The following is an 18844-nucleotide window of genomic DNA, read 5'->3' on the forward strand; positions in this document are numbered from 1 at the left end:
ACTGTTACACACTTTAACTAAGTGCCTACTGTGTGCCAAACACTCTATGCACATTAAATCACTTAGTTTTCAAATTAACCCTGTGATAAATATGTAGGTACCTTTCACACACACGCATGCGCGCTAACACCTAATATAGCATTATTTATATTAGTGACAAATTTTAAGACCAGTTAAATAAATTGTAGTGAGTCCCTTCTCTAGACTTGAAAGAAAGAATGTTATGTGCCACACGTATACTAGTATATGTTTGATCAGGCATAGCAAAAATGTCTAAAAGGACTTTCATGAAACTGTTAACGGTGGTTACGTCTGAAAAGTAAGATTTAGAATGGTGAGTGAGGGGCAATAATGTTCACCTTTGATTGTATGCATTCTTATTTTATTGAATATTTATGACTTTCTAGTTTTTCGATATTATTTATATTGGGCATAAAGATAAACAAATTGAAGCTCAGAGTACTTAAGCAATTGGCCCAAGGTCTCCTATAGCTAAGCAGTGAAGCCAGGATTCAGACCCAGATCTGCCTGACACTGTGGGCCCAGAGGCATGCTGAGGTTGGCATGCGCGTGGGATTGGTCCTAACCCAGACTTGCTCCTGCCTAGAAACCCAAGTTGCGAGGTCCACCAGGAGCCGGTGACATACACAGCCATTGACCCTGGCCTGCAGGAAGCTCTCCACCAGTGTGTCAACAGCAGGTGCAGTCAGAGGATGGAGAGTGGGTAAGCCATGCCCAGGGCTCATTTTATGTTAACACGATGACTGTGGGAACAGAACCTCGTAAAGGGTGGTGACCAGCAGCCTCACCGAGCTTTTCCAGTTGATATTCATCCTTCCCATCCTTGATGTTTTAGAAGCTGTGTCGACTTTTTGGATCCCAAACTGATTTCTGCAAGCCTTTATCCACCAGGTTTAAGGTGGTCTGCTGTCCACTTGTTACAGCTACTTGTCATCTATACCGTGTTAGTAGCCTCGTCTGTGGATGGGAAAGGTTTTCTTGCAATAAATATGAGGACAGATGTGTGAGGGGACATGGCCTGAAGAAGCAAGGGCAAGAGGCAGGGATGCGAGGGCTGCAGAACCAGAACCCAGTGGCCAAGGCTGCATGTGTGACACATGGAAGCTCCTCAGCATTCATCTGTAGAAAGCAGATTTGCTTTGTGGTAGTTTTGAGAACTAAAACCTCCGTGTCTCTGTTCCCTCCCCTCCTCCTTAGGATGTTTGGGACTAGACATCATGGGAACGGTGGCTGTGGCAGACTAAAGGGCTGGGGGTGGGGTGATTCGCCTGTTGTCACTGTAGGCTGTCATTTGATCAAACAGTGGGTAGAAGGGGGCAGTCAATTCTACTCCTGGTGTATGTTTTGGCAAAGGAATGACAGGGCATCAGATAAATTAATTTGAGATGTTGTGCAGTAACCCAAAGTCAATTAAGTTTGAGAAATACTGCGTGTGTTCTCTTAGAGAGTCCTGATGCGCTTAACCTATTAAAAGTCCTAAGAAATGGGCGGTAAGGAATCTGTTTAACTTATCTAGTATTTCCCAGACTTGTTTGACCATTTTTTCTTTCCTTCCTTTTTTTTTTTTTTTTTTTTTATGAATTGGGGGATGTTAGACCAAAGTCTAACAAACCTGGGGCCATTTGGTCTTTTAAGGTGGTTTTGAATAATCCTGCACTAACCCGTGATGTGTGGATTTCACGGTGTGATTCACAGAGGGCAGTTGTACTTCTGTTGTTTGCAAGTTGTTGAGGGACATAAAACAGCTATCGCCAGCAGACCTTTGCTTTTCTCATTTGATAAGGAAAGGAAAATAGCGCTCAGGGAGTTCCAGCACCAGCAGGTGCTGGAGCTCTTGAGAGCAGTCTGATGCCCAAGCCCACGTGCTCTCCCCTGCCCGGGACACTGGGCGTCGTCTTTCTGGCAGGGACTGTTTCGGGGTGCTGGACTGTGAATGGTGCATGGTGGACAGCGATGGGAAGACTCACCTGGACAAATCTTACTGCGCTCCCCAGAAAGAATGCTTTGGAGGGATCGTGGGAGCCAAAAGTCCCTACGTTGATGACATGGGAGCAATAGGTATGTTTGTTGGGAACCCATAATAATTTAATTCTTGAATACACATTTTCCTGCCCATGTGGATGTCAACAGTCTTAAAATGATCTCTCCTTTCCTGGTTCCTCTGCCAGTAGTTTTTAGTTACAAAACCAAGGCAGATAATTACCTTCGAAGCTGGCTAGATATTCTGTGCAGAGTGAGCAGCCATCTGTCCTGCCAAATTGTGCAAGCCTGGAATGCATTCCCCTAAAGCTTGTTCTGAGAACTGTGGGCCTGATTTCCGCATGGCTGCACTCTGCAATTTGTGTGGATGCGCATCCCAACGGTCAGCGCAGGGCCGACAGCGGGCAGACTGCCCTGCACATCTATTTCCCTCTGTAGCCTTCCCTCCCCACTTTTACAAGGCAGAAGCCATCATTTAGGGCCTTGGGGTCAGCAGAAGCCAGCGTTACACAATGCAGCTGGAATAGCTGAGGGTGGGGCACAGGGACACGGTAGGGAAGGACGCCTCTGGGATCAGGCCTGAAGACCCCAAAAACACTACCTGCATCCCTCAGTGAGGTTTTTTTGGTGTCTTTCTGGAGTTAACACAAGCTCCTAAAGCTCAGCTGACAAGTGAGGCAATTATTTAAATCGTTAGTGAATACCTTGAGTTTTAACGTCTCCCCGAGTCAGCCTGTCTATACAATAAGAAAAGCTCCTGTGGGAAGAGGGCTCAGAGCTCGCATGTTACTCCTGACTCAGTGGAACACAGCTGAAGTGACCTTTCTCTAAGAAGTCCCTTTATACGCCCACCTGCAGTTTCCTGTCTGAAAAGTCCAAAGAAGGTGTTAAAGAGACCCCATAAGCTTTGAAATATGATCTTTTTAGTACATATTGATTGTACCCGGTGCCATTTATTGTGGCAGACCAGTCACATGAGGCCCAGGTGGCCCTCCCCTCTGTACTGGGTGTCCTGTCTCCCACGCGGAGCCCACACCCAGGGGGCGGGCCTCTTTGCACCGGGCACCGCCTGGTGAGTGAGTGAGTCCCGTTGACACGCTGGTTCCACCTGCGCTTGCCCGTGGTGCTCTCGCTCTGCTGACCAAGCAGCATTTAATTTGAGAACCAAGGACTAGATGAAGCCACTGCTCCCCCCTCCTGGTGGGTCTTGACTTCACAGCTCAAAGCACTGTTCTTACTTCGCTTCCCCCAACCCCTTCCCGCTCTCTTCCCTCCCATCTCACCCCCATCCCTACCTCCTACCACACTTGGGAAATCTTGACAAGAGACATCTGTTTGTTTATTTTAATGAAGGTGACGAGGTTGTCACATTGAACATGATTAAAAGCGCCCCCGTGGGCCCCGTGGCTGGAGGCATCATGGGCTGCATCATGGTCCTGGTCCTCGCTGTGTATGCCTACCGCCATCAGATCCATCGCCGGAGTCATCAGCATATGTCGCCTCTCGCTGCCCAAGGTGAGCCCCGAGACGAATCCCAAGGCTCCTCCAGGAGGCAGTGGCCTTCCTTAGGTTGTTCCAAGGCTGGAGGGACCATGGCCAGTTTTGTGAGCCTCCAAGCAAGTGTAAGACAGGGCTACATTTTTGGCTTCCATGGAGTCAATTCCGAAGTCGCCAAAGCCTGTGGCCCAGAGCTCGTTCTTCAGTGCCTAAACCCTGCGGGCTCCATTTTGATTCCCCAGAAAATCTCTGGATCCTGTCATTTCCTACACAGCGTTGACCCGACACAGCCTGCCTCTGCAATAAGCCGGTCAGGGCAGCCGGGATGCTGAGAGGGAAATTTTATTCTTCACTAAGCTCAGATGTGCTGTCCTTGCTGTTCCAAAAAAGAGAAGTGGACCAAAGATACCCAAGTCACTCTTGGCAGGAGCGTGGATCTGTCCTATTGCAGCTGTCAGTAAATAGTGTGAATGAGCACACGTTCGAAGGAGCACTCACATCTCTTAAAGCGGGATATGTGATAGAAGTCACGTACGCAATGGTTCATCTGTAACCGTGGCTTCAGTACCAAGGCTTAAATGTCGTGTCTGTGCTCACTTACACGGGACAAACCTTTAATGACCATCCCCATCCTCCCTGAAAGCCCCCGGGATGTGTGGCCCTAACCTTTATGGAGATGAGGCTCACTCATCGTTCTTCCTGGGCTCGGTCAGGAGCCTCCGAGCTCCCCCTGGCAGCAGGAGAGACCAGTTGATGCTGGAATGTTTCGCTGTGGCCGCAGTCCTGATGGGGATCAGGGGATAATGTTGCCGGATTTAGTGCCGGCCGGGGCTCATCATGAGGCGCCCTCCCCTTGGCGAGATTCAGTTAGGCGGAGGATGACTGCCCTCCGTGTGACCTTGTGCCTGGCCTTTCACAGGCTTTGTAACACCGTTTGTCAGCACAGTCAGCCATGGTTTTAGACCCCTTCCTTCTGTCTCAGGGACATTAGGAGAGGATTAAAGGTCTGTTAGCTTTTATCAGCCTCTTTTCTCCTCTGTCTTCAGAAATGCATTTCAGGTGCCTCTCTCGATTATTTGCTCCTATTCTCCCCCTCTTCTGATTCCTTCTCCCTCCTCTTTAAAAAAAAAAAAAAAAACCTAGATGGGGCATCAGTTCATCCTTTTCCGAGACAGGACTAGATCCTGATGGAAGGCTGTCACCCAGCCATCAAACGAGCGCTCTGCGGGGTATTAAAGCCGGTGATTTTGTTTGATTAAATAGTCATGTTTCTCTCTTTTTAATGATGGGTAGAAATGTCAGTGCGTATGTCCAACCTGGAGAATGACAGAGATGAAAGGGACGACGACAGCCACGAAGACAGAGGCATCAGTGAGTGTTCCGGCTGCCTCGCTGCAGAATGTGTCAGCGGGAGGCTGGTCCAGAATAAGTATTCTGTCTTATATCCTTTTGGCTTATATTAAAATTTAAGAAGCCTCGACACGACGGGGTTTTTTTTTTTCCTCCCATTTTCATTCGGAGTAAGTATGGGTGTTTGCTTGGTTTGAGAAAATCTCAAAAGATTTTATGATGTTCTTTTTTACGTTAAGTTCTTTTGTCTAAAACCCCTCACCCTCCCTTTTCCTCATCCTCCTCATCACCTTCCAGTGTAGTATTTTAGAAAAGGAATCAGCAGGTATGCGTTTTTTTAATCCCTTAACTAATGTATACAACTCAGGGGGAAAAAAGAGCATTTCTTTATCAAAAGAGAGTTCTATGAGTGTTGAGACAGCCTGGCCTCCAGCCGCTTAGTGCCATCTTCTTGATGCTTGTTGGATGCTTGTTCCATGGAGACATGTAATTAGGGGCCTTTCCCTGCCCTGGATCTAAAAGCAACTCCCTAATCCTCAGAATCTTAAAAAAAAAATACTATTCTAACTCTCCAAAGAACACTCCCCCAACGTGTGAATGGGCTGCTCAGAGCCAGTGTGCTTGAAACAATAAAGCTACTGGCCTAGGAGTGACTAACCATCCTTGCCTTCCCACAGTCAGCAATACTCGGTTTATAGCCGCAGTCATCGAACGACATGCACACAGTCCAGAGAGGAGGCGTCGCTACTGGGGTCGATCGGGAACAGAGAGTGACCATGGTAAGGTTTAGCCTTCTGCATTTGAGGACCGGAGGAACCTGGTGTCCTCTTGTGGGCTGGTGCTCACACCCACCCTTCTCTCTCTCTCCTGTTCTGTACTCAAGTGAATTGTTTTTGACATAGTTTTCCAAAAAGACACATTCCAACATGACACATTTCTAAGAGCCCAAGGGTGGTTTTGCTTATGTCTCGGCACTCCCAGGCATGAGTGAGATGACTCTGGGTGCACAGATCGCTTCCTGGGTTTTCTCCATAAATGAGGATTTAGATTATTTATGGAGCCTGCTGACCACTCCACGTGACTCTCAGGAGGTTGGCATCCTCATGGGTCCTAGCACCGGGTGTTGTTGGTTGGCAGACCCCAGCATTGTTACGGGCTCTCTTAGTCGCATACTCTTGGGGCACACGAGAGTCCATGCTGCCCTCTGGCATTCCCCGGCCGTGACCTCCACCCTTACCTGGGAGGCTCAGAGAAGTCCTCACCAAAGGGACAATGTTTGCACTGAGGCTTGAAGGAAAGTTGAAGAAGAGTTAGGGGCAAAGGGACCAGGGTGTACAAAGTTGTGGAGTTGTGTAAAGTGCCTGTGAGGTGATCACAAAGGGTCGGGGCTTAGCTGTGAAGAGGCGCCGAGTGCTAAGCGAGCTACAGATTATAAAGTCCACATGTGCTGCTGAAGACCTGGCCGCCACATGCCTTCTCAGCATTGTGTGGCTTGTTGTCATGGAGAACGGCAGGTGAATCCTGCTCTCTGAGCGCCCCTGCCACAGTTCCACGAAAACATGTCAGGAGCGGAAGGACTTTCGTATGATGGTAAAACCTTTTTATTTTTCATAGAGCTGTTTAATTTTCCATAAATCTTTATTTTCTTCCCAGAATCAGGGTTTTTTTTTTTTTTATTAATGTTATGATAGATTACAACAGAATCAGGGTTTTTTTTAATGCATATATAATGCATCTATGCCTTTTTGACTCTGCTTTCTCCACATCTACCCTGAAAAAAAAAAAAAAGCCTTTGAACAGTGTGCTCCCACACCTGTGCTAAAAAATTTAGGAGTAAATATTCAGCAGAGCAGCCATGACTGCCTTTTACACGACAGCTGGAGATTCCAACGCCCTTTGGAAAATAGGAGAAGCCAAAGCTCTGGTTTGTAAGTTGGAGACTCTTAATTTGGGCTTTGAATGACATTGTTCCCACCAACTAAATAGAAACTCTGGGTTTCTATGGAGAGGCAAAGGACAACTTAAATTTTTCAGTTTCTTTGACTTTCTGCCTTTTTTTCCCTGAAAACCTTTGAACCTGCGTAAATTCGTTCTGCCAGGCAGTTCTGTGGCTCTTCTCCTTTGAATAATAAAACAGGTTTGAGGCTACTAAAGTTCAACAGAAATAATTTCTTATTCAGCAGAAATTCTGAATCCTTTCTCGTCCATCCCCCCCCCCCCCCCCCCCAGAAATTGCTTGAACACAAAGCTGGAATTCTGAGCAAGGTTATGCTGTTCCATTAGCAGTCCCGTCGTCTTAGTAAAATGGCAGATGAAGCAACAGCTGAGATAAAAGGAGGAGAGCAGCAGCATCAGTATCTGAAAGCCAGGGCTTCTAGCTAAGGGCTTGCTTCTTTCATTTTTCACAATAATTGGATTCCTGTTATCCCCAAGGAATGAAAAATAGTTTCTCGTGCAGACAGAACGCACCACCAAAAGAACTGGAAGACAGTGACATTCGACAAAATTCCAAATGCACCACAGAATCAGTTGCATTTAACTGCATGTTGTCACATCTGTGCACCTGCACGGCGGGTCACTACAATTGGCAGCATCCGGTTAATGTCCCTGTAATGCCTGGAGGATAAGCCATGGGTACACATGAAAACAAAGATCTAATCTGATTGTTCTGTCTGCATGCCTCTTGCTCATCTCCTGTTTGGTGAGGGGACTGGGCGTCTGCTATTTGCTGGGCACAGGGAGGGAGCTGGAGAAGGACGGACAGCATCTCTGAGGCAGCAGATTGCTTATCAGAAGGGGTCAGGGAGAGGTTGCCTAGCATCCCGCCTCTCTCCCTCTCTGCAAGCTGAGACTTAGTGAAGCTACTTTGGACCTCAGCTTCCTAATTATTAAAACGAGATTAGAAATTCCTACCTGGTAAAGCTGTCTGAGGGTGAAGTGAAATCACATATGGCAGGGAGGAGCTCAGGGTGGCCCTCCCACCTCCATGCCGACTCTGCCCTCAGGGAATTTACAATCTAGGAGGAACCTGTAAACAAATGCATGCATTCATAAGACTGATGAGAGGCTGCCTGTGACAGCTTCCTTAAAAGAGGAGGACAAAGAAGTTGGGGAGAGAGTTCAAGTTTATCTGCAAGTAAATCATGGACAACGCCAGTGGGGAGGTGGCACCAGCCAGTGGGGAGGTGGCGCTGGTGCCGACCCTTGAGCTGGTAGGGTCACAGCACATGCTCTGTGCTACCGGAGAGCATATTTCCACGTGAGTCCTTGGATCTGATACACAAAAGGAAACTCAAAAGAATTAAAAATATAAATGTATAAGTTTGTACTGAGCAGACTAGACTTGTGGTATGGTTCAGAGTTGTGATATTCCTGGAATTGAAGCTGAATGTTAACAAGCTAAATTTGGAGATTTCAGGCTGCATTTTTATTTAGAAGTATTTCATGTGGCCAACAGAGTTTTGTATTTCAAATGAATCTAATTTTAATTTGTTTCTTGAAAAAAACTGCTCAAAATAAGAATCCTTTTTGAAAAGTAGAATCATTCTGTCACTATTCTGGGACCACTTGGAATGACTGTTTTCAGAGCTCAACTATTAACTGTTACCCTCGCAGGGGAGCTTAGAAACAGCTACCACCTGTCTGTGCTTGTAATTATACATCTGCTTTGCCCATTATTTCTCTTGAAAATATCATGTTCTATCTCATCATCAACTGGCTTATTTTTAAGTTAAAAACCACCAATATATATTTGTTCCTGTGAATCTGTGTTTTGGTTACCATCACATTGGAAACTTCACGCAAGTGTGTGTTAAGCAACATTTTTTCCTTGTGAAAGGAAAATTCCTCCTAGCGAAGCATCTTCCAAAAGACTCAAGGCAAATGCTGAACCTTGAAAACCTGGTCTGAAGCTGGTAGCGCAGCCCAGGACCACTTTCTAGAGATACCCGGATACTCTCCTGCAGTTACTCTCCGTGACCACAAGGTGGTGAGTCCCCCGCGGGACCCAATGTCCCTAACCATGCAGAACGGTTCTTAGGAGCCATCAGATAAAAACAGAAGCAGAAGCCTAGAGTACTCTTCCATTCTTACTGGGGGCCTGGCCTCCTTCCTCAAGCCTGTTTCTCACTCAAGATCCTCTTTGCATAGACTTTTCTGCATCCACTTTGAATAGTAAAGTTATTTTTCCTTTGAAAGTGCCTGTGAATATCCTTTGTGTTTTAAATAGCGCTTCCTCCTCCGTGAGTCAGAGACCAGCCTGTCTTCGTCACTGCTGCCAGCACTCAGAACTGCCTGGCACTGAGTAAACACTCCATTAATTTGCGAAGGGAGAGCATGTGTCTGGCTTTCTCCTGCTGCTTCACAGCTTTCTGCTTCCTCCCTCCAGATTTTCATTAATTACTGAGATAAGAGGAGGCCTGAGTAAGTTACCGAGGGGTTGAGCAATAGTATCACACTGAGAAATTATACGAAATGGCCCCAGAGCCAGGGGTTCCCTTTGGAAGGGCCCCTGCTGGGGGTTCTTATCTGAACACATCAGGAGAAATGGGGGTGCCCTCCGTTATCTCGGGGACAGCTGCACCATCACCAACCCTGGGCCTGCAAGCGGCCGGGTTCAGAGCATCCTTGGACTCAGAACCCCTGGGCAGGGCCCAGTGAATGCTCAGGTGAATGACAGCAGACAGAACACAGATAACTAAGCAAATTCACTCGGGCCAGCTTTGGGAATAGAGTAGGTGAGTTTTTTTTAATTAATACCTCCTTTGCGTGACAGATTGTGTTGAATACTAGGAGGACTGAGGTAAATAAGTCCTTGTGCTTTAAGAAAGAATTTGCTAATGGACAAGACAGCCCTATATTTTATTGTAATACAGCAAAATCTAAGACAGAGATGTGCAGAGAAAGCCGTTCGAACTCACAGAAGAGGCACCAGACCCGTGTGGGTTGGCAGAGCCGGGGGGCGGGGGTGGTTGGGACAGCTTCCCAGAGAAGACCTTCAGACTGAGGCACAAAGCACAACAGCAAGATGCGGGAAAGTGGGAGGGTGAGCCGGGCAGAAGGACCGCCATGCATTTTACGCTGTGAATGTGAAAATGAATTATCAGTTACTGTGGGTGCTTGTAAATGAGCAGAGATAGGAAGCCATCCAGGAGTATTTGGAGGCAAGATGGAGACAGCCTAGCACTAAAAGTTAACTGAAAATAATCAACACAGGCACAGAGGTTTTTTCTAAAACCGTGTTTTCTCCTTTAGTCCCGTACGTGTGGAGCATAAGGCGGTTTCAGCATCCATAGCACTTTGTAGCTGAGATGGAGCCTACAGCACATTCTAGGCTTGGTGCTGCCAAAGCGGAGAGACTCATTCTGGCTCCTGAACTCTTAATCTTGGGTAAAGGCATCACTGTTTGCCCAGCTTCTGAACCGGGAAACCTTGACCTTACCCGAGGATGGCAGTCCTCCTGGCATCTTCCCCAGACAAGGCCGTTTGGTCACCAGATCCAGCCTACTCTGCACTGGAACAGCCTCTTGAAGCCAGCTGCTTGCTCCAGCCAAATGCTGCTCCCGTCCCACTTCAGGTCCTTGCCATCTCCTCAGGCCCCAGGCCCCTGCCCTCTGTCCTCTGAGCCTCTGATCCCTCCTTCCTTGTCCAGCCTCCTCATTGCCCCAAGAGATCCTCTTAAAGCACACATCATGTCACTGCCACCCACCCACCCCACCTGCCCTTGACTGTCACTAAATCCTAGCTCATTGCTTCGACAGCCTTCTTGGTCTGGTCTGACCCTGCCTGTCCCACTGCATCTCCAGCCGCATCTCCTGCTTCTTCCTCTCACCCATCGAGCTTGTCACCCTTCCCGAGGTGTGCTGGCACCTTCCAGGCTGCTGTGTCTGTGCTTGCCTCCCCACCTGCAGCACCTCTCTACTCCTCTCTACCTGATGAAGCCCTTCTCTCTCCTCCGGGCTGCCTGAAGGGTCACCTTCTCAGGTGTCCTCAGCTGCATTAACCTGCTTTGCTGGTCCTTCCGGTGTCTTTCCCCGTCCTGACTGGGCTTCTCAGGAGCTGGGCCTCCCCTTACCCCTCTTTCTGTTGAGCCGCCAGCCTGGCCCCTGGCACCAGAGGGCATCAAGAATGATAGACACACATCGGTGACCTCCCGCTTCCACCCTGACTCTCGTGATATCACATATGTGAGGCACAGACTCTCAAAATCAAAATGTGCCCCCCAAAAATGTTCATTTTCTTCCCCGGGACTCGGGATCTCCAAGTCTCCATCTCTTACCGTCCTGACTCAAGCTGCTGTCCCCTTTAACCACCCCTCACCCCCCGCAACCCCCAGCTGCTAACCAGCTTCTATTGCTTCCACCCCGAGGTAGCATTTCAGCCTGTCCCATCCCGTACCCTTAGTCTTAATTCTCCATCTCTCGTCCGGGCTGTTGCAATAACCTAACTGCCCCCTTCCTCTCCTTTTTATTCATCTTCCAAATTGCCACCAGAACTCTTTAAAACACAGAAATGATCATGCATTTTTTTTTTGGTCTACTCAAAATCTCGTATTCTCTCTCCCTTTTCTACGCTTTGCTGTGGCTTTCTGACCTGACCTTTCCACCTTCCACCTGCCCTGTTCTCAGCTACTGCTCGCACTCCTCATGGCCATGGGATACAGGACAGCCTCACTTGCACCCCGTGGGGCTCTGCTCACCTGTTCCCTTGCTCATAGTCACTTAGCAAACTCCTATTCATCCACTGAAGCCCAACTAAAATATGCCTTCTTCTGTGAAGCTTTCCAATTCCCCCAGTCAGAATTAGTTGCTCCCTCTTCTGGATTGCCATTATAGCATTTACCATTATCTGCATTAGAGTGAACCCAGCTTCATGAATATCTGTTTCATACTCGGTTGTGAAATCCTTGAGGAAAAGAGCCATCTCTTATCCATGTTTCATAGTCTCTGCCTCCAGCCCCAAAACCGTCTTCGGTAAATGAATAATTGAATTGAGTTGTGCTTGTCCTTGTTTTATTTCTCAAGCACTAGCCTTTCAGCTCCTTTGTGCAGGGACCAGGTTTTCGTCCTGACGTCTGCTATGATGCCCAACACAGTGTCGGGTCCATAGTAGGTGCCCAAGAAATATGTGTTGAGTTGGACTGACTGAAATAATCCTGTCATTTGAGAAATGATTCATTGAGGACAGAGAATTGCCTTTCTCCTTTTGCACAGAACATAGATTTTCAACCACAAACCATTCCTGCTTGGCTGTATGCAAGCGCATCAATTCTGCAGCCACAAATGTGACTCGCGCTCCTCACGGCTGAGTGCTGATTGATGCTAGCTGTAGATGCAGCGGAAATATTAATGAGCTGTCACTTCTCAAAATTTTAGAAGGGGATTTTTGCAATATTTAAAAACATGCCAGGGTTCGTGGAATGGAATCCTTTGATCAGCAAGGGCATTTTCTTTTGAAACATCTATTACTTAGAATACCAAAAGAAATTAATCTTTAAATACAGTGAGCCAGCTTACTCAGAGAACGGTTGATGCTTCTGCCAGTTGCTGTGGGGGTGTGTGTGTATGGACGTAGTGTTTCATTGGGTCCTGGAACTTTAGACGAGTTCGTTGATGTCTCTGATCATCAGGTCCCTCACCTGTAAAGTGGATGCTAGAACGCATGCCTCATGGGTAGGCAGGAATTGCTGGAGGCCAGTGCCTGCCGGGGAGCAGGTGTGCAGGTCATCGCTGTTGTCTTGCTGTGGCATCACACTTGGGCATTTTGCAGCCCAGCTTTCCCACCAGCCCCTGACTGATCTGAGTCCTGTTAGGATGTTTTTCTTAAAACTGCCTTTTTTTTTTTTTCTTTAAAATGAAAAACAGTCTTAATCTTATCTCGAGGAAAAGTGTAAGAGGATAGTTGCCCACAAGTCAGTGCTGGGTATCTGTGGACCAGATGGGATGTGAGGTGATTTTAATTTTTGTTTTGTTAATTTGGAGGTTTGGGGAAAGGGTTCTTTTTTTTTTTTTTTCTTATCTATGCTTTCTCAGTCATCTAAAATGTATTTATTGTGTAACTGTTCTAAGAAAAATGCAGTTAGAAGATCTCGTTAAAAATAAGTCCGTCCAGCGTCTGCTGACGGTCCGCACTGACGTAGCACAGACAGGAGTGCCTCCCAGTGCCCTAGAAATCTTCAGTGACGTCTCCTGCCTGCGCCTGGAAGCCCTCAGCTGCCTGTTCTGTTCGTTTTCTAGGTTACAGCACCATGAGCCCACAGGAAGACAGCGAAAATCCCCCGTGCAACAACGACCCCCTGTCGGCGGGCGTCGATGTGGGAAACCACGACGAGGATCTGGACCTGGACACCCCCCCGCAGACTGCTGCCCTCCTGAGTCACAAGTCCCACCACTGCCGCCTGCATCACCCCACGCTGCATCACAGCCACCACCTCCAGGCAGCCGTGACAGTACACACTGTCGATGCGGAGTGCTGACGGTCTCCTCGTCCCCCCGGAGAAGACGGGAGCTGGGAGATCCAGAACGTTCCGGAGGCAAAGAGAGCCGGCGTCAAATCCACAGCAAGAGACCCCTGGTGTTTGTGCTTTCTCCAGCGTCGGTTCACTCGTTTTCTGCCTGCTGCCATGTTTCAGAACAAGAGCGACGACAACAAAATCGCATCTGTGAAGATGCGAGGCTGGTTCTGAGATGGAGGGGAAATAAGCCTGATTAATGAACCTGCCATGACGCTAACGGAATGGAACAGAAGGCAAACCTCCAAACACGGAGACGAGACCTGTAAATGAAACATTGGGAAGCTTCGTTCAGCTGAGCCAGAGGAATGTTCTGCGGAGCCAGAAGCCTTGAGCTCTCCTTAACTGGAAGAGAGAAAAATCTCCCCCGGAGACCGGGAACGTGGCGCATCCAGAAGAAGCGTGGGCTCTCCAGACATCACTTTGTTCCTCAGTGGGACCTGGGTACCACAATTGCTGTAGGGAACTCATGTTAAGCTCTAAATGATGCATCTCAAAATTTCTAAGTAAAGGATTATTTTTCTACTATTTATTGAACTTTCAAACATTCTCAAACTTTGGGGGAAAGAAAAGGAAACACATGAGAAATTTCCAGCAATTATCCCAAGCTGTTTTGTGTGTAATAAAGTGGTTCTTTGATTAAGGAGTTCTATTTCTTTTTTAACTGATGTCATCCCACCGCCCCGCTCCACAAAATGGGAAAATGAAGACATCTTTCTCTCTGCCTTGTTTACATGCATTTTCTTTAGAACGTCATTTCGTGGAAACATCGTCCCTTGTAATGCAGTCTTCTTTCTCTGTGTGACAGAGGTGGGGAGGGCCAGAGGAATCCAAGAAGCTTTTAAAGAAATTTTATGGTTTTTTTTTTTTAACTCATTTCCACTCCCCATACAATGCAATGCTTTTTGTAGGTTTCTACGAAGCCTATTATTACAACCCAGCCTTTCTGCTAAGGGAGGGTTGAATTTATTCTTCTGTTTTAGAGACTATAAATTTAAAAATGTCCCATTTTGATTCTGAGAATATTGAACACATAAAGGAAGAAGTTTTTAAAATTCAGAATTCTGATTCTTAAAAGATTTCTCTTGAAATCATAGTTAAAAGCTGCTGCCAATTATCAGAAGTTATCCACCAAACTGCTTTGTGATGTATACAGAAATTAATGTAACCTGGCAAGTGTAACATGGGGCATCGTAATTTTACAGTAGTGTTCTAATTACAGTGGCGTATGTTAGATTCACATTTTGTGATTCAAATATGTTATAAGACATTCTTGCACCGTGTGTGTGGTAAATCTCCGTTTATATGTAGTTGGAAAAAATTCACTGAATAATGTTTTAATGATAGGGTACTATGATACAATGTAAAAAAACTGGTTCTTCAGCAGTGCAGAAAGTAAGCTGTGTGCTGTCAGGAAACCCCTTCATACTGTGTATAAAATCGCAGTCTAGTGAAATAAACTGTATGAACGGCCAGTTTGGTGATTATGGTGATTTGTTCATGTACCACTTCTTGTCCCTCAAGGCAGATTACATTCACGTTGTCACCTAGCAGATTGGCTGTCAAACTGGAAGTAGGTTCTCGTCGAGGCCACGGTCAGCGTCGGGCTGCAGGACCGTCTGGGCTGTGTGAAGCAATTTAAGAATATAATGGCATAAAATTAAAAGCAAAGGTTAAAGAAATGTGTGGAACACAGCTCCCCCTTCCTGAGCATCTTAATTCCTGTCGTTAATAATAAATAAATGGTTATTCTCTAACTGCTGGAGAGAATGGATGACTTTCCTGTCTTCCCAGAGAGCTAAGTCTCTCCATGAGAGCTTTCTAAAGTTGAGAACCTTTGTGTCAGGACACTAGCTGCTTGATGGAGGGGACCTTGGTGTTTTCAAGAAAGAATCAGAAAACTCAGAGCTAAAGAAATGAAATGTGTACAGCCGACTCAGACGGTGACGGAAGTGCATTCGTGTCTTTGGGGTAAGTGTCTCCCCTGAATGAGAAGCTGCTGTAGAAGATGCCGCACAGCGTTATGAAGCTTTGACCTTCCAAGGTCCCTTTTGTCTTCCTCAGGCGTTGCATATAATGTTGAGTAGACGTTGTTTTTCATGTTCTTTGTTGTTGAAAGGGAAAAGTTGTTCTTGGAGACTTGTCATCGCGGTGACCCATATTGGCCCTTCTCTTCCACGATGCCCGCTTACTCCCCCCAGCCACCATCGCTCATCAGTGCGGACGAGCATCAGAAGCTGAGGGTGTCCCAGGTCGCTTTACTTGACTAGGAAAGGAAATGTCCTGTTTGTGGCTCAAACAACACAGGGTTCGGACGCATGCCCGTTCTCGTGGTGTGCCTTTGTCTGCTCCTCAGATCCATTTACTTTAGAAATTTTGGAAGATGTAGTTTTTCTTTCTTCCTCTTCTTCTTGATTTGTTTTGAATGCTCAACTGAACTTCATCAATGTTTTTATTAGAAAAACTTGGTCAGATTTACTCAGACAGGTTTATTTTGCATGTCAGAGTGACTGGTATGTGGAAAGCAATTCTGGAAGATCACTTAAGCTCATTTTCCTGTGGCAATGGACTGCTCTAATGATTACATTTTTAAAAAATGTATATCTGGCAGAATAATAAAATCAAAACAGACCAGCTCAGACTCATCTGTGTTCTCCTTGGTCTGTATCTGAGCAGAGGAGGGGTGATTTTCCTGGCTGAACTACAATGCCATATTCAGAATGTTTCTAATTTTTCAGTAGAAAAGAATCTTAAGTTGAAAGGTATGTTTCTATGCCTGTCATAACTGTATGAGACGGTCTGTTTAGTAGCTGAGGGGTGCGTGTGTGTCTGTGTCACATGGAGGCATATATGTGGATGTGTACACATCTGAGATGTTCTTAGGCGTTCCTTCAGCCTCTCTCATCTGTCCTAGACTCCTCAATAGGGTCTCTCCATCCCTTAATTAGTGTTCTTAACCTTTTTGAAAATTCATTACTGCCCCCCTCCTAAGGAAAAGTTTTTTATTTAATTTAAGCTCACCTTAACAAGCTTTTGTTGGCCCAAGTGGAGCTTTGAGGGCTCCAAGCCGCTGTAATGTCTGATTTCCTCTCCTCCCCCGAGAATCCATTATGTCCCCCGTTTGAGGATGTGTGCCTGACAGTTCTGCCCCTGGCCCCTTCTTCCCTTCCTGCTTGGGATGGTAGGGCACTGAGCTGAAGCAAGGAGGCCTGGGGGCTAAACCCAGCATGTGATCCCAGGCTCAGACTGTTGCACTTCCTTCTCGCTCTCTCATTTCACGTCTGGTCAATGGCCAAATCCACAGTCTCTGAGTAAACAGTACCACTTGCATTCATCTCTCTCTTTCCTTTTTTGTGAGTGGTTTGTGAGCCATCTATGTACTTCCACCGAATCAATGACCTCTAAACTGGTTCCTCGACTCTCTCGCCCAATTCTTCATTAATTCAGCAAACATTCCTTGGGCTTCCGTATGTGTCAGGCGCTATGCTAGGAGCTGAGTGAAGAGGAATGCGTTAAGCAGAACGAGGCCTCTTCTCTTCTGAATGGAGAGATGTAAGTGGATAATGGGGGCCTCCCGAGGGCTTATCCCAGTCCTCCCCTGTTGTGTAGCAATGACTCTGATTCCAGGAGTTGACCTCGGTCTTAGAGTTGGATTTCTCATTAATCCTAAGACAATCATAATAACTCCTCCTCATTTGGTCAGAAGCTCAGACTCAAGGCAGCCAGCATAAGGCATGCCTCCTGGTAACAGGGAGCAGCACATGTGACCTAGTCTAGTCCAATGTGACTGAAAGATCTTTGGTTGCAGGGAGAGACTTCCTGTCTCCTAGTAAATGTGAAGAAGTCAGCAGGTAACATCCAGTCCAATTGGCAGCACGATGCTGTGGACAGTCTGGTGGAGAGCATGAAAGGACAGGACATCACAAACTGCTGGCTCAGCCAGCTCTGAACCCCATCCTCCCTCAGGATTCCCACTGGGGAGATCACAAAAAGTCCTTATTTGCACAAGACCATTTGAGTTGGCGCTTTAATACCTAAACTTGAAAGCATTCAGTATAAGCATTAAACACACAAATACAAAAATCTAAGTATAATTTCAAAGAGGGCCGTTTGCTGTGAAGGCAGCGGAAGGGCAATGGGCAGAATAACCCATGGCGGAGTGTGGCAGGGAAGGAGGCTGCGTTAGAGTAGATGCTCACGGGAAGCCACTGAGAGGGTGATGTTGAAGCTGCTACTGAAGAATGAGAAGGAGCCAGACAGGAGGGCAGAGGGATGGGCGTAGGCTAACATTTCAGGCTGAGGGAATGGAACACGCAGTGGGTCTGAGACAGGCGTGAGCAGCATGTCTAGAGCATTGGCCAGCACGAAGAGAGTGGGTGTGATGAGAATGAAGGATAGGAAGATGGGGTCCTGCAGGCCACAGAAGGCAAAGGGTGAAGTAAGTGGAAGGTAATAGCATCTTTGAAGAGAGGAGAGAGAGAGGCTATCTAGCCTGTAGTTTTGGAAGGTCATTCTGAGTTGAATATTTTCAACCTGGAGTAGCAGAAATGGAGATATGGATAGGAAACCAGTGCAGAAGTCTGGGTAAGAAATGCAGGATGATGGCAGAAACGATGGAGGAAAGCGGAATGATGGAAAATACATCTTGGAAGCAGAAACCGTAGGGCTTGGTTGGGTATGGAGTGCAGTGAGAAGGGAGGGGTCCCTGACTTGGAAAATTACATCATTTGTGGTATCACTTGCTGTGCTGGGGAGACTGAAGTGCGGACGGTTTTGGTAGGAGATAAGGGATGAAGAGTCACTGTTCGCTACGTTTGGCGTAAGGTGGCTAGAGATGTCGAGTTCATCCTGCACACTGCTGATGACTGACTCACACTGAGCGCTTGCTCACTGCCCAGGGTTGTGGCGAGGTCTCTTCATGTGCTGACATTTAACATGATTTAGGTCTGATCCGTCAACACCATACGCGAGCTCTAAGTCTTGCCTCTTTACCTCCTAATCCTCTTGGTGGCAGGCTCCACAGTTCCTTCTCTGCTTAAATTCAGAGCCTCTTCCTGCTCCTTGGTGTACCTGCTGTGCTCCAGCCAACAAGTCGACTGACCAAACACCTTCTGACTTTCTTGATGTGATATATGTCTTTGCTCAGGCTTTGTGTGTGTGGTTTTTATTTTTTTCCAGCTTTATTGAGGTATAATTGACATGAAATTGTAAGATATTTGAAGTGTACATCACGGTGATTTGAGAGATGTATTTGTCATGAAAAGATTCCCCCATTTAGTTAACACACCATCACCTCACTTTTTTTTATTTATTTATTTGTGGTGAGAGCATGTAAGTTCTACTCTCATAGCAAATTCCAGTTGTACAATACAGTGTCATCAACTGTAGTCACCATGTCATACATTAGATCCTCAGACTTTCCTCATCTTAGAGCTGAAAATCTGTGCCCTTTACCAACCTCTCCCTATTTCCCCAGACCCTGGTGGC

At 46.8% G+C, this 18844-nt stretch overlaps 1 protein-coding gene across 1 annotated transcript in view; it reads left to right on the forward strand.

Annotated features, from left to right (window-relative positions):
* The window catches only part of CACHD1 (cache domain containing 1), a 196321-nt gene extending 181489 nt beyond the window's left edge, over nucleotides 1-14832 (forward strand). The window contains exons 22-27 of the mRNA XM_046645106.1: nucleotides 608-724; nucleotides 1928-2079; nucleotides 3355-3516; nucleotides 4792-4869; nucleotides 5526-5627; nucleotides 13083-14832. Coding sequence (XP_046501062.1) covers nucleotides 608-724; nucleotides 1928-2079; nucleotides 3355-3516; nucleotides 4792-4869; nucleotides 5526-5627; nucleotides 13083-13321 — 850 coding nt within the window. The 3' untranslated portion in view covers nucleotides 13322-14832. The remainder of the gene's footprint in view (nucleotides 1-607; nucleotides 725-1927; nucleotides 2080-3354; nucleotides 3517-4791; nucleotides 4870-5525; nucleotides 5628-13082) is intronic.
* The last annotated feature ends 4012 nt before the right edge of the window (nucleotides 14833-18844 follow it).

The sequence above is a fragment of the Equus quagga genome, chromosome 18 (assembly GCF_021613505.1).
Source record: "Equus quagga isolate Etosha38 chromosome 18, UCLA_HA_Equagga_1.0, whole genome shotgun sequence".
Taxonomy (NCBI): domain Eukaryota; kingdom Metazoa; phylum Chordata; class Mammalia; order Perissodactyla; family Equidae; genus Equus; species Equus quagga.